This window comes from Scyliorhinus canicula, chromosome 25, assembly GCF_902713615.1.
Source record: "Scyliorhinus canicula chromosome 25, sScyCan1.1, whole genome shotgun sequence".
NCBI classification, from domain to species: Eukaryota; Metazoa; Chordata; class Chondrichthyes; order Carcharhiniformes; family Scyliorhinidae; genus Scyliorhinus; species Scyliorhinus canicula.
This window is the reverse complement of record NC_052170.1, coordinates 23,913,610-23,927,284: the sequence shown is the minus strand read 5'-3', so window position 1 is coordinate 23,927,284 and position 13,675 is coordinate 23,913,610. Positions and strand designations below refer to the sequence as shown.

Here is a 13,675-nt window from a genome sequence, read left to right as displayed (position 1 = left end):
TTTTCATTTTAATTTCATCTCATGATCTATCTTACTCTTCTTTATACCTTTTTGAGTAGCTTTCGTTGCCCCCTAAATTTCCCAATCCTCTAGTCTCCCCTAATCTTTGCCACTTTGTATGCTTTTTCCTTCAATTTGATACTCTCCCTTATTTCCTTAGATATCCACGGTCGATTTTCCCTCTTTCTATCGTGCTCCCTTTTTGTTGGTATAAACCTTTGCTGAGCAATGTGAAAAATCGCTTGGAGACCTCGGGCGAGCGCTATTCAGCACTGGACCCACAATCGGGACCCAGATCCAATGGTACTTGGTGGGGGGAGGAGAGTCTCCCAGGGGATTGGAGATCCTCAGATGCATGACCTTTGGGCAGAGAGGTACCCTGGCACTAGTGCCACCTGGGTGCCTTGGCTGTGCCACCTGCGCACCCTGGCTGTGCCTCCTGGGGCCCTGACTGGGCCACCTGGGTACCTTGGCTGTGCCACCTGGGCACCCTGGCTGGGCCACCTGGTCACCCTGGCCGTGCCACCTGGGCACCCTGGCTGTGCCACCTGGGTACCTTGGCTGTGCCACCTGGGTACCTTGGTTGTGCCACCTGGGCACCCTGGCTGTGCCTCCTGGGCACCCTGGCTGTGCCACCTGGGTACCCTGGCCGGGCCACCTGGTTACCCTGGCCGTGCCACCTGGGCACCCTGGCTGTGCCACCTGGGTACCTTGGCTATGCCATTTGAAGTTGGCTTCCCGCTCTCTCGCTACACTGGGGAGTTCTGGCGAGCGGAGCTCCCTGATGTACAAAACGGGGCTGTGTGCAGCCTCGGCCACGTGTTCCCCGCTGAGGCTCCATATACAGCGCGAGTCACGTTGTATATCCATGTGTGTCTCGGCATGGTGAGTACTCGGAAACATGCGGCTAAACCTGCTCCCAATGGAACATTCCCAATTAGTGAATCGAGCCAAAGTCTGATGTTTGATGGAGCTGGGAGTCGGGGGGTGAGGGTGAGGGGTCCGGGTGCTGGTCTCGGGAAGGAGCAGAGATTCCCGCTTTCATTTCAGGGATTTGATAGCAGAGCAGTGGGTGAAACGGAGGTTTTTAATGTTCAATGGATACGAGTCAGTGTGGAACATTTCCTAAACTTTATCTTTACAATCTTTACAGATTGCTGCCATTTATTGTCTGCCGACCCGTGTGTGAATCACACAGTCCTGAACCAGCCATGGAGAAGCACAAAGTGTGGTAATACTGGCTGTTCTAGTTTGAAATGTGATAAAAACCTTACTACTGGATGGTACAGATTCATGGGGTAAGTCCAGGGGGAAACTAAATTAAACTCATCAGTGAAACTTCAGAGAAACTGGGATCATTATTCAGAGCAATGGGGCAGGGAGTGAATCCTGGGAAAGGGAAGATGTGGATTCTACAGAGTGAAACATGGGGAATAATGGGAGATTCCCAGGAAGGGAGCACTGAGATAGAGAGTAAAGGTACTTGCTGGGATCGGGGGAAATATTTGTGAACGTGGAAAGATTCACGGTGCAGAACGAGGCCATTCGATCCATTATCTCCATGCTGGTTGAAGAAGCAGGGCGCCCCCTTCTGGCTCTGTCAGATTGTGCGGTTCACACCGCCCTGTGGGTGAAAAGATTCATAGAACGATACAGCGCAGTACAGGCCCTTCGGCCCTCGATGTTGCACCGACATGGAAAAAAACTAAAGGCCATCTAACCTACACTATGCCCTTATCATCCATATGCTTATCCAATAAACTTTTAAATGCCCTCAATGTTGGCGAGTTCACTACTGTTGCAGGTAGGGCATTCCACGGCCTCACCACTCTTTGCGTAAAAAACCCACCTCTGACCTCTGTCCTATATCTATTACCCCTCAATTTAAGGCTATGTCCCCTCGTGCTAGCCACCTCCATCCGCGGAGAAGGCTCTCGCTGTCCACCCTATCTAACCCTCTTATCCTCCTCATCCCCCCATCAATCTGCCAACAATTATTTTCAATCTTTGCCCCTGGTTATTGACGTCTTTGCCAATGGAAACTGGTTCTTCCTAATCCACCCACTCCAGATTCCTCCCCATTTTAGACATTACAATTAAATCTCCCCTCAGCCTCCTGTGTTCAAAGATAAACAACTCAGCCAATCCAATCTCTCCTCCTGATTACAGTTTCTCATTCATGTCAATGTCCCCGTTAATCATCTCTGTACGTTCTCAAGTCTGATCTCATTCTTCCTGCCCTGTGGTGACCAGAACTGTACACAGTCCGCGAGCTCTGGTCTGACAATTAGAGAAGCACCCTTCCTCTTCAACTCAAGGCCATAACCAATAAGGGAAAGTCTCCTCACACCATCTTGAGCACCTTGGTGGGATTCTCCGACCCCCTGCCGGGTCGGAGAATCGCCGGGGGCGGCGTGAATCCCGCCCCTGCCGGCCGCCAAATTCTCCGGCACCTGTCGGCGGGCCCACTCCGCCGATTCTGCGGCCCGCGATGGGCCGAAGTCCCGCTGCTGTAATGCCGGTCCAGCCGGCATGAATTAAACCACCTCCCTTACCGGCAGGACCAGGCGGCGTGAGCGGGCTCCAGGGTCCTGGGGGGGGGGGGGGGGGCGCGGAGCGATCTGGAACCGGGGGTTGCCCCCACGGTGGCCTGGCCCGCGATCGGGGCCCGCCGATCCACGGGCGGGCCTGTGCCGTGGGGGCACTCTTTCCCCTCCACGTTGGCCATTGCCTCCGCGATGGCAGACACAGAAGTGACCCCCCCCCCCTGCACATGTGCAGGAATAACGTCAACAGCTGCTGATGCTCCTGTGCATGCGCGGACTTCCGCCGGCTGGCAGAGTCCCTACGGCCTCGGCTGGTGTGACGCCAAAGGCCTTCCACGCCAGCCATCAGGACGGCAACCACTCTGGCGCGGGCCTAGACCCTAAAGCTGAGGGCTTAGCCCCTGAAGGTGCGGAGGATTCCGCACATTTGGGGCGGCCTAACGCCGGACTGATTCACACCACTCCATCCTGCCGGGACCCCCCCCGCCCCGCCGCATAGGGGAGAATCCCACCCCTTATTTCTCTGTCCTGCTGTCATCAGGAATCAGTGGATATAAACTCTGAGATCCCTCTGCTCCATCACATATCTCAATATCCAGCCCTCATTGTGCGGTCGCTCCCATTGCAGTGACTGTCCTCCCAAAACCCATTTCCTCTCACTTCCCTACATGGAGTTGTGTTGCTGACATATCCAGCCACCTGACCAGCCCATTGGTATCTTGCTGCAGTTTCCAACTTTCCTCCTCACTCTCAACCACAGCAACAAGTTTCATCTCTGCTGCAGACATTTAATCATGTCCACAATTCCATGTCATTGGCATACACCACAAGAACATGAGGAACTGTCCGGATCCAAGCGGAATGCCGCTGGAAACAACCTTCCAATCTCAATAACAACACTACCCAGAACCCTTTGCTCTGATAGTGAGCCAATTGGGATCCAGCTTTGGCTGGATCTCATCAGCTTCCAATATCCTGACCTGTCCGTCTTGTTGGACCTTGTCAAAACCCTTGCTAAACCCCATGTAGATTACATCATGCACGTTACCCTCATCAATCCTCCATGTTACTTCCTCAATGTGATCAAATTAGTCAAACTTCACTCAGCCTGAAAAAATATGTCCTGACTCTCTTTGATTAATTTACCTCTTTCTAAACCATGATTTATATCATTTTACACAATCATTTCCCATAATGAACCCACCACAGACATTATGCGGAGTGGTCTGTAATTAGCCCTCCTGATCTCCAGCTCTACCCCTCCAGCCACAGTCGATGGGTGAAAATGCTTTGAGTCTCTGTTCCATCTTCCCTTGTTTTCTTCAGCAGCCTGGGATACATTTTGTCTCTTTCAGAGGATATGTCCACTTTCCAGGGTGCTAACAAAGAACAATGAAAAGTATAGCACAGGAACAGGCCCTTCGGCCCTCCAAGCCTGTGCCGATCATGCTGCCCATTTAAACTAAAATCTTCAGCACTTCTGGGGTCCGTATCCCTCGATTCCCATCCTATTCATGTATTTGTCAAGATGCCCCTTAAACGTCACCATTGTCCCTGCTTCCACCACCTCCTCCGGTAGCGAGTTCCAGGCACCCACTACTCCGTGTCAAAAACTTGCCTCGTACATCTCCTCTAAACCTTGCCCTCACACCTTAAACCTATGCCCCCTAGAAGTTGATCCCTCTACCCTGGGAAAAAGCCTCTGACTGTCCATTCTGCTTATGCCCCTCATAATTTTGTAGACCTCTATCAGGTCGGCCCCTCAACCTCGGTCGTTCCAGCGAGAACAAACCAAGTTTATTCAACTTCTCCTCAGCCAGTGCCCCCATACCAGGCATGTGGCAACCAGAATTGAACATTATACTACAACTGTGGCTTAACTAATGTTCTATACAGCTGCAACATGACTTGCCAATTTTTATACTCAATTCCCCGGCCAATGAAGGCAAGCATGCCGTATGTCTTCTTGACTACCTTCTCCACCTGTGTTGCCACTTTCAGTGACCTGTGGATCTGTGCACCTAGATCTCTCTGACTGTCAATAGTCTTGAGGGTTCTTCCATTCACTGTATATTCCCAACCTGTATTTTTCCAAAATGTATTACCTCACATTGTCCAGATTAATCTCCATCTGCCATCTCTCAGCAAAGATCCCAGCACTGATCCCTGCGGAACACCACTAGTCACAGCCCTCCAATCAGAGAAGCACCCTTCCATTGCTACTCTGCAGATAAGCTGCAGAGCTGGGCTGAGAGGTGGCAAATGGAGTTTAATGTGGAGAAGTGTGAGGTGATTCACTTTGGAAAGAATAACAGGAATGCGGAATATTTGGCTAATGGTAAAATTCTTGGTAGTGTGGATGAGCAGAGGGATCTCGGTGTCCATGTACATAGATCCCTGAAAGTTGCCACCCAGGTTGATAGGGTTGTGAAGAAGGCCTATGGTGTGTTGGCCTTTATTGGTAGAGGGATTGAGTTCCGGAGCCATGAGGTCATGTTGCAGTTGTACAAACTCTAGTACCCGCATTTGGAGTATTGCGTACAGTTCTGGTCGCCTCATTATAGGAAGGACGTGGAAGCTTTGGAACGGGTGCAGAGGAGATTTACCAGGATATTGCCTGGTATGGAGGGAAATCTTATGAGGAAAGGCTGATGGACATGAGGTTGTTTTCGTTAGAGAAGAAGGTTAAGAGGTGACTTAATAGAGGCATACAAAATGATCAGAGGGTTAGATAGGGTGGACAGCGAGAGCCTTCTCCCGCGATGGAGGTGGCTAGCACGAGGGGACATAGCCTTAAATTGAGAGGTAATAGATATAGGACAGAGGTCAGAGGTGGGTTTTTTACGCAAAGAGTGGTGAGGCCGTGGAATGCCCTACCTGCAACAGTTGTGAACTCGCCAACATTGAGGGCATTTAAAAGTTTATTGGATAAGCATATGGATGATAAGGGCATGGTGTAGGTTAGATGGCCTTTAGTTTTTTTCCATGTCGGTGCAACATCGAGGGCCGAAGGGCCTGTACTGCGCTGTATCGTTCTATGTTCTATGTACTCTCTGCCTTCTATGACGTAGCCAGTTCTGTATCCATCTTGTCAGCTCACCCCTGATCCCGTGTGACTTCACATTTTGTAGCAGTCTGCCATGAGGGACCTTGTCAAAGGACTTACTGAAGTCCATAGAGACAACATCCACTGCCCTACCTGCATCATTCTTTGTTACCTCCTCAAAACCTCTATCAAGTTAGTGAGACACGACCTCCCCTTTACAAAACCATGCTGCCTCTCGCAAATGCGACCACTTGCTTCCAAATGGGAGTAGATCCTGTCTCGAAGAATTCTCACCAGTAATTTCTCTACCACTGATGTAAGGCTCACCGGAAGTTTCCCTGGATTATCCTTGCTACCCTTCTGAAACAAAGGAACAACATTGGCTATTCTTAGGGAAGGTGATAGGGAAGGTGGTAAAAGAGTGGAGGAGTAACATTGTTAATCAAGGTTAGTATAAAGGCTGCAGAAAGGCAGTTTGAGGAGGATCTGAGGTAGTGTGGGCTGAAGTTAGAAATAGGAAAGGAGCGGTCACTTTGTTAGCAGTCTTCTATCGGCCCCCAAACAGTAAAAGAGATGTGGAGGAAAAGATTACAATGCAGGTTTTGGATCGGTGCGGTAGTCACAGAGTAGTTGTCATGGGTGACTTTAACTTTCCAAATATTGATTGGAACCACTATAATTCGAATAGTTTGGATGGGGCTGTTTTTATCCAGTATGTGCAGGAGGGTTTCCTCACACAATATGTGGATAGACCAACAAGAGGCGAGGCCACATTGGATTTGGTACTGGGTCATGAATCGGGCCAAGTGTTAGATTTGGTTGGGGAGAGCACTTTGGAGATAGTGACCACAATTCGGTGACTTTCACTACAGCAATGGCGAGGGATAGGAACAGACGGCAGGGCAATGTTTATAATTGGGGGAAGGGTAATTACGATGCGATTAGGCAAGATTGGGGAGCAAGGAGCAAATACTACGTGTCCTTGAGATGTATGTCCTTGTCAGGCAGGGAGGAAATGGTCGAGTGAGGGAACCATGGTTTACAAAAGAGGTTGAATGTCTTGACAAGAGGAAGAAGGGGGGCTTATGTAAGGATGAGATAACAAGGTTCAGTTAGAGCACTTGAGGGATACAAGATAGCTAGGAAGGAGTTCAAGAAAGGGCTTAGGAGAGCTAGGAGGGGGCATGAGAAGTCCTTGGCGGGTAGGATCAAGGAAAACCACAAGGCTTTTTACACTAATGTGAGGAATGAAAGAATGACCAAGGTGAAGTTAGGGCCGGTCAAGGACAGTAGTGGGAACGTGTGCATGGAGTCTGAAGATATAGGAGAGGCCCTAAATTAATACTTTTCTTCAGAGTTCACAAAGGAAAAGGGCCATGCTGTTGAGGAGGATAGTGCGATACAGGCTGGTAGGCTGGAGGAGGTAGATATTCAGAAGGGATGTGTGAGAAATTTTGTGAAGCCTAAGGATAGATAAGTCCCCTGGGCCTGATGGGATATATCCTCGGGTGGTTTGGGAGGCGAGGGATGAGATTGCAGAGCCTTTGGCTTTGATCTTTATGTCCTCACTGTCAACAGGAATAGTGCCAGAAGACTGGAGACAGGCAAATGTTGTCCCCTTGTTAAAGAAAGGGAATAGGTATAACCCTGGGAATTATAGGCCGGTTAGTCTCACTTCGATCATCGGTAATTATTGGAAAGGGTCCTTAGGGATAGGATTTCTGATCATTTGGAAAGATACAGCTTAATCCAGGATAGTCAGCACGGATTTGTGAGGGGTAAGTCTTGCCTCCCAAGTTTGATTTTCTTCTTTGAGGAGGTAACTAAGTACATAGATGAAAGTAGAGAAGTTGATGTTGTATACATGGATTTTAGTAAGGCTTTAGCAATGGATCAGGTTCCCCATGGTTGGCTCATGCAGAAAGTAAGGCATAGAGGGAAATTTGGCTGATTGAATCAGTAACTGGCTATCACATAGAAGACAGAGGGTGGTGTAGATGGTAAATTTTCATCCTGGAGCCCAGTCACCAGCGGTGTACCACAGGGATCAGTGCTGGGTCCTCTGCTATTTGTGATTTTGATCAATGACTTGGATGATGGAGTTGAAGTTTGGGTTAGTAATTTGCTGATGACACCAAGATTGGTGGAGTAGTGTGAGGTGGAGGGCTGTTGTAGGTTGCAAAGAGACATTGATAGGATGCAGAGCTGGGCTGAAAAGTGGCAGATGGAGTTTAACCCTGATAAGTGTGAGGTGATTCATTTTGGTCGGACAAAGTTTAATTTGGATTACAGGGTTAACGGCAGGGTTCTGAAGAATGTGGAGGAGCAGAGAGATCTCGGAGTTCATGTCCCTAGATCTCTGAAAGTTGCCACCCAAGTGGATAGAGCCGTGAAGAAGGCCGATAGTGTGTTAGCGTTTATAAACGGGGGATTGAGTTTAAGAGACGTGAGGTTATGCTGCAATTGTACATGACCCTGGTGAGACCACATTTGGAGTATTGTGCAGTTTTGGTCACCTCCTTACAGGAAGGATGGAAGCATTGTAAAGGGTGCAAAGGAGATTTACCAGGATGCTGCCTGGATTGGTGGGTAGGTCTTATGAGGAAAGGTTGAGGGAGCTAGGGCATTTCACATTGGAGCGAAGGAGGATGAGAGGTGACTTAATTGAGGTGTATAAGATGATGAGAGGGAAAGATAGAGTGGATGTTCAGCGACTTTTTCCTCGGGTGGATGTAGCTGTTACAAGGGGGCATAACTATAAGGTTCATGGTGGAAGATATAGGAGGGATATCCGAGGTAGGTTCTTTACTCGAGAGTGGTTGGGAATGCAATCCCAGCTATAATAGTGGAATCGGACATTTTAGGAACTTTCAAGCGGTTATTGGATAGGCACATGGAGTGGACTAGAATGATTGGGAGTAGGTTGATTTGATTTTAGTTTCAGACTAGTTCAGCACAACATCGTGGGCTGAAGGGCCTGTACTGTTTGTACAGTTCTATGTTCTCTGTTCTATTCTCCAGTCCTCCGGGCCATCACCTGAAGTGAATGGGGATCCAAAGATTTCAGTCAAGGCCTCTGCAATTTTCTCTCTTGCCTCCTTCCGTATTCTGGGGTAGATCCCATCAGGCCCTGGGGATTTTTTCTACCTTAATATTTTTCAAGACACCCAACACCTCATAATTTTGGATCTCCATGTGACCCAGGCTATCTACACACTCTTCCAGACTCAACATCCACCAATTCCTTCTCTTTGGTGAATACTGATGCAAAGTATTCATTTAGTACCTCGCCCATTCCCTTTGGCTCCACACATAGATTTCCTTCCTGTCCTTCAGTGGGCCAACCCTTTCCCGGCTACCCTTTTGGTTTTATGTATGTGTGAAACTTGGGACTTTCCTTAACCTATTTGCCAATGGTTTTTCGTGACCCCTTGTTGCCCTCGTGACTCCTTGCTTAAGTTCCTTCCTACTTCCTTATATTCCACAATGACTTTGTCTGTCCCCAACCTTCTCGCCCTGACAAATGCCTCCTTTTCTTTTTGACGAGGCCTATCTCTCGTTGTCCAAGGTTCCCGAAATTTGCCGTATTTATCTTTGTTCCTCACAGGAACATGCTGGTCCTGAATTCCTTTCAACTAACATTTGAAAGCCTCCCACATGTCAGACGTTGATTTACTCTCAGAAATCTACCCCCAATCTAGGTTCTTCAGTTCCTGCCTAATATTGTTATAATTAGCCTTCCCCCAATTAGCATATTCACCCGAGGACCACTCTTATCCTTGTCCTCCGGCACTTTAAAACTTACTGAATAATGGTCACTGTTCCCGAAATGCTCACTTACTGAAACTTCTACAACCTGGCTGGGCTCATTCCCCAATACCAGGTCCAGTATAGCCCCTTCCCGAGTTGGACTGTCTACATATTGTTTTAAGAAGCCCTCCTCGATGCTCCTTACAATCTCTGCCCCGTCTAAGCCCCTAGCACTAAGTGAGTCCCAGTCATTATTGGGGAAGTTGAAGTCTCCCATCACACAACAACCCTGTTGTTTTTACTCTTTTCCAAAATCTGTCTGCCTATCTGCTCCTCTATCTCCCGCTGGCAGTTGGGAGGCCTAGTAAGCCCCCAACATTGTGACGGCATCCTTCTTATTCCTGATCTCTACCCATATAGCCTCGCTGCCCTCTGAGGCTCCTCCCGCAGTTCAGCTGTGATATTCCCCCTAACCAGTAGCGCAATTCCTCCACCCTTTTACATCTTCCTCTATCCCGCCTGAACATCTAAATCCTGAATGTTTAGCTGCCAATCCTGTCCTTCCCTCAACCAGGTCTCTGTAATGGCAACAACATCATAGTTCCAAGTACTAATCCAAGCTCTAAGTTTCATCTGCCTTACCCATAATACTTCTTGCATTAAAACATATGCACTTCAGGCCACCAGTTCCGCTGCTTTCAGCAACATCTCCTGTCATAATATCCATCCATGTATATGATGGAGTGCAGACAGGCAGTGATTGACACACAGGATGACCAGTGAGCACACAGAATACAGCAGCCAATCACCAGACAGGACACGGCCACTATAAAGCCAGATGGCACCAGGTTTCCCGCTCTCTCGGGATCCAGCCTCTGAGGCAGTCAGAGCCCGTGAGCAGCAGCTAGTACAAACACCATGTGGTAGTCAGTTAGTCTGGTCAGGCTAGCCTCAGGTCTCCAGTCAAGTCAGTATAGTGTCAACCCACAGTTGAGCATGTAATATAGTTAGATGTTAAATAAAATTGTGGTGCCTCTCATCAAGTTGGAAGCCTTCTCTCTCTACACTGCATCAAATGCAGTCCACATAGACCCAGCTTGCCCAACACATCATCTCCCTGTCTGCTCTTCCTCAGAGCCATACTGGCTCTATTCCCTTGTTCTCCCTCAATTTTTTCACCTTCTGACCTATTGCTCTGGTACCCACCCCGCTGCCATACTAGTTTAAACCCTCCGTGTGACACTAGCAAATCTCGCGGCCAGGATATATATTCTCTCCAGTTTAGATGCAGAAGAACCCGTCCTTCTATACAGGTCACACCTGCCCTGGAAGAGCTCCAGTGGTCCAGATAACTGAAACCCTCCCTCCTACACCAGCTATTTAACCACGTGTTTAGCTGCTCTATCTTCCTATTTCTAGCCTCACTGGCACGTGGCACAGGGAGTAATCCCGAGATTACACCCAGAGAGGTCCTGTCTTTTAACCTTCGGCCTAGCTCCCTGAACTCCTGCTGCAGGACCTCATGCCCCTTCCTGCCTATGTCGTTAGTACCAATATGTACCACAACCTCTGCCTGTTTGCCCTCCCCTTCAGGATGCCCGTTACCCGTTTGGAGACATCCTGGACCCTGGCACCAGGGAGGCACATACCATCCTGGAGTCTCTTTCACGTCCACAGAAGTGCCTATCTGTGCCCCTGACTATAGAGTCCCCTATGACTATTGCTCTTCTGCGCTTTGACCCTCTCTGCTGAACATCAGAGCCAACCGTGGTGTCACTGCTCTGGCTGCTGCTGTTTTTCCCTGATAGGCTATTCCCCCCGACAGTATCCAAATGGATAGACCTGTTCGAGAGGGAACAACCACAGGGGATTCCTGAACTGACTGCCTGTCCCTTCTGGTGGCCACCCATCTCTCGCCTGCCTGCACCTTGGGTGTGACCATGTCTCTATAACTGCTGTCTATGATGCTTTCCGCTACCTGCATGCTCCTAAGTGCATCCAATTACTGCTCCAACCGAACCATGCGGTCTGTGAGGAGCCCCATTGGGGGCACTTTCTGCAGATGTAGCCATTCAGGACCTGGAAGCCTCCCGACCTGCCACATCGACTGACATTGCATCAACTAATTAATAAATGAAAAAATAAATATTTCTTGAATGAAAACAAAATTACTGTTAGACTATGTGTTCCTAGCACTAGATTCTAACTGTAAAATGTAAATGCTAAATACAGTATCTCCGTCTTAGGCTTAGATACCCCTCTAAGTTACGATTATGTATTTCATTTATTTATGTTTATTAATTTAACAATGTTTAATTTTTAATTTAGTGCAGATTCCCTACCAGCCAATCAGGTCACAGATTTGTTCTGATGTCACTTTTCAGGTCTCGTCTTCCCCCCTCCTCCCAGCCTGAACACCTCGGAATAGCAGAATAGTCCCCGTCTCTCCCGCTCCCGGGAATATCCCCGTCTCTCCCCGCTCCCGGGAATATCCCCGTCTCTCTCTCTCTCTCCCGCTCCGGGAATATCTCCATCTCTCTCACTCCTGCTCCCTGGAATATCTCCATCTCTCTCTCCCGCTCCTGGGAATATCTCCGTCTCTCTCTCTCTCTCCTGCTCCCGGGAATATCCCTTTCTCTCTCTCTCTCCCCGCTCCTGGGAATATCCCCTTCTCTCTCTCTCTCCCGCTCGCGGGAATATCCTCGTCTCTCTCCCGCTCCCGGGAATATCCCCATCTCTCTCTCTCTCTCTCTCTCCCGTTCCCGGGAATATCCCCGTCTCTCTCTCTCTCCCGCTCCCTGGAATATCTCCGTTTCTCTCTCGCTCCCGCTCCCGGGAATATCCCCATCTCTCTCTCTCTCTCTCTCCCGCTCCCGGGAATATCTCCATCTCTCTCTCTCTCTCCTGCTCCCTGGAATATCTCCATCTCTCTCTCCCGCTCCTGGGAATATCTCCGTCTCTCTCTCTCTCTCCTGCTCCCGGGAATATCCCTTTCTCTCTCTCTCTCCCCCGCTCCTGGGAATATCCCCTTCTCTCTCTCTCTCCCGCTCGCGGGAATATCCTCGTCTCTCTCCCGCTCCCGGGAATATCCCCATCTCTCTCTCTCTCTCTCTCCCGCTCCCGGGAATATCCCCGTCTCTCTCTATCTCTCTCGCTCCCGGGAATATCCCCGTTTCTCTCTCTCTCTCTCTCTCTCTCCCGGTCCCGGGAATATCCCCGTGTCTCTCTCTCTCCCACTCCTGGGAATATCCCCGTCTCTCTCTCTCTCTCTCCCGCTCCCTGGAATATCCCCGTCTCTCTCTCTCTCTCTCCTGCTCCCGGGAATATCCCCGTCACTGTCTCTCTCTCTCTCCCGCTCCCGGGAATATCCCCGTCTCTGTCTCTCTCTCCCACTCCTGGGAATATCCCCGTCTCTCTCTCTCTCTCTCTCCCGCTCACGGGAATATCCCTGTCTCTCTCTCTCTCTCTCTCTTCTCCCGGGAATATCTCTGTCTCTCTCTCTCTCTCCCCGCTCCCGGGAATATACCCCGTCTCTCTCTCTCTCTCTGCTCCCGGGAATATCCCTGTCTCTCTCTCTCTCCGCTCCCAGGAATATCCCCGTCTCTCTCTCTCTCTATCTCTCCGCTCCCGGGAATATCCCCGTCTCTCTCTCTCGCTTCCGGGAATATCCCCGTCTCTCTCTCTCTCTCGCTCCCGGGAATATCTCCTTCTCTCTCTCTCTCCCGCTCCGGGGAATATCCCCGTCTCTCTCTCTCTCTCCCCGCTCCCGGGAATATCCCAGTCTCTCTCTCTCACTCTCTCTCCCGCTCCCGGGAATATCCCCGACTCTCTCTCCCCCTCTACCGGGAATATCCCCGTCTCTTCCGCTCCCGGGAATATCCCCGTCTCTCTCTCTCTCTCTCTCTCTCCGCTCCCGGGAATATCCACGTCTCTCTCTCTCTCCCGCTCCTGGGAATATCTCCATCTCTCTCTCTCATTCCTGCTCCCGGGTATATCTCCATCTCTCTCTCCAACTCCCGGGAATATCCCTGTCTCTCTCTCTCTCCCTCTCCCGGGAATATCCCCATCTCTCTCTCTCTCTCTCCCGCTCCCGGGAATATCTCCATCTCTCTCTCTCTCTCCTGCTCCCGTGAATATCTCCATCTCTCTCTCCCACTCCCTCCCGGGAATATCCCCGTCTCTCTCTCTCCCGCTCCTGGGAATATCCCCGTCTCTCTCTCTCTCCCGCTCCCGGGAATATCTTCGTCTCTCTCTCTCTCTCTCCTGCTCCCGGGAATATCTCCATCTCTCCCTCCCACTCCGTCCCGTGAATATACCCGTCTCTCTCTCTCTC

At 49.9% G+C, this 13,675-nt stretch overlaps 1 protein-coding gene across 6 annotated transcripts in view; it reads left to right on the top strand.

Moving 5' to 3' along the window:
• LOC119957094 (pancreatic secretory granule membrane major glycoprotein GP2-like) overlaps positions 1-13,675 on the top strand; it is a 265,465-nt gene that overhangs the window by 217,632 nt on the left and 34,158 nt on the right. For 3 of the 6 annotated variants that reach the window (XM_038784780.1, XM_038784783.1, XM_038784784.1), the window contains exon 3: positions 1,154-1,298. The exons of the other annotated variants lie outside the window; for them this stretch is intronic. In XM_038784780.1, coding sequence (XP_038640708.1) covers positions 1,154-1,298 — 145 coding nt within the window. The remainder of the gene's footprint in view (positions 1-1,153; positions 1,299-13,675) is intronic. 6 annotated transcript variants of the gene reach the window in all.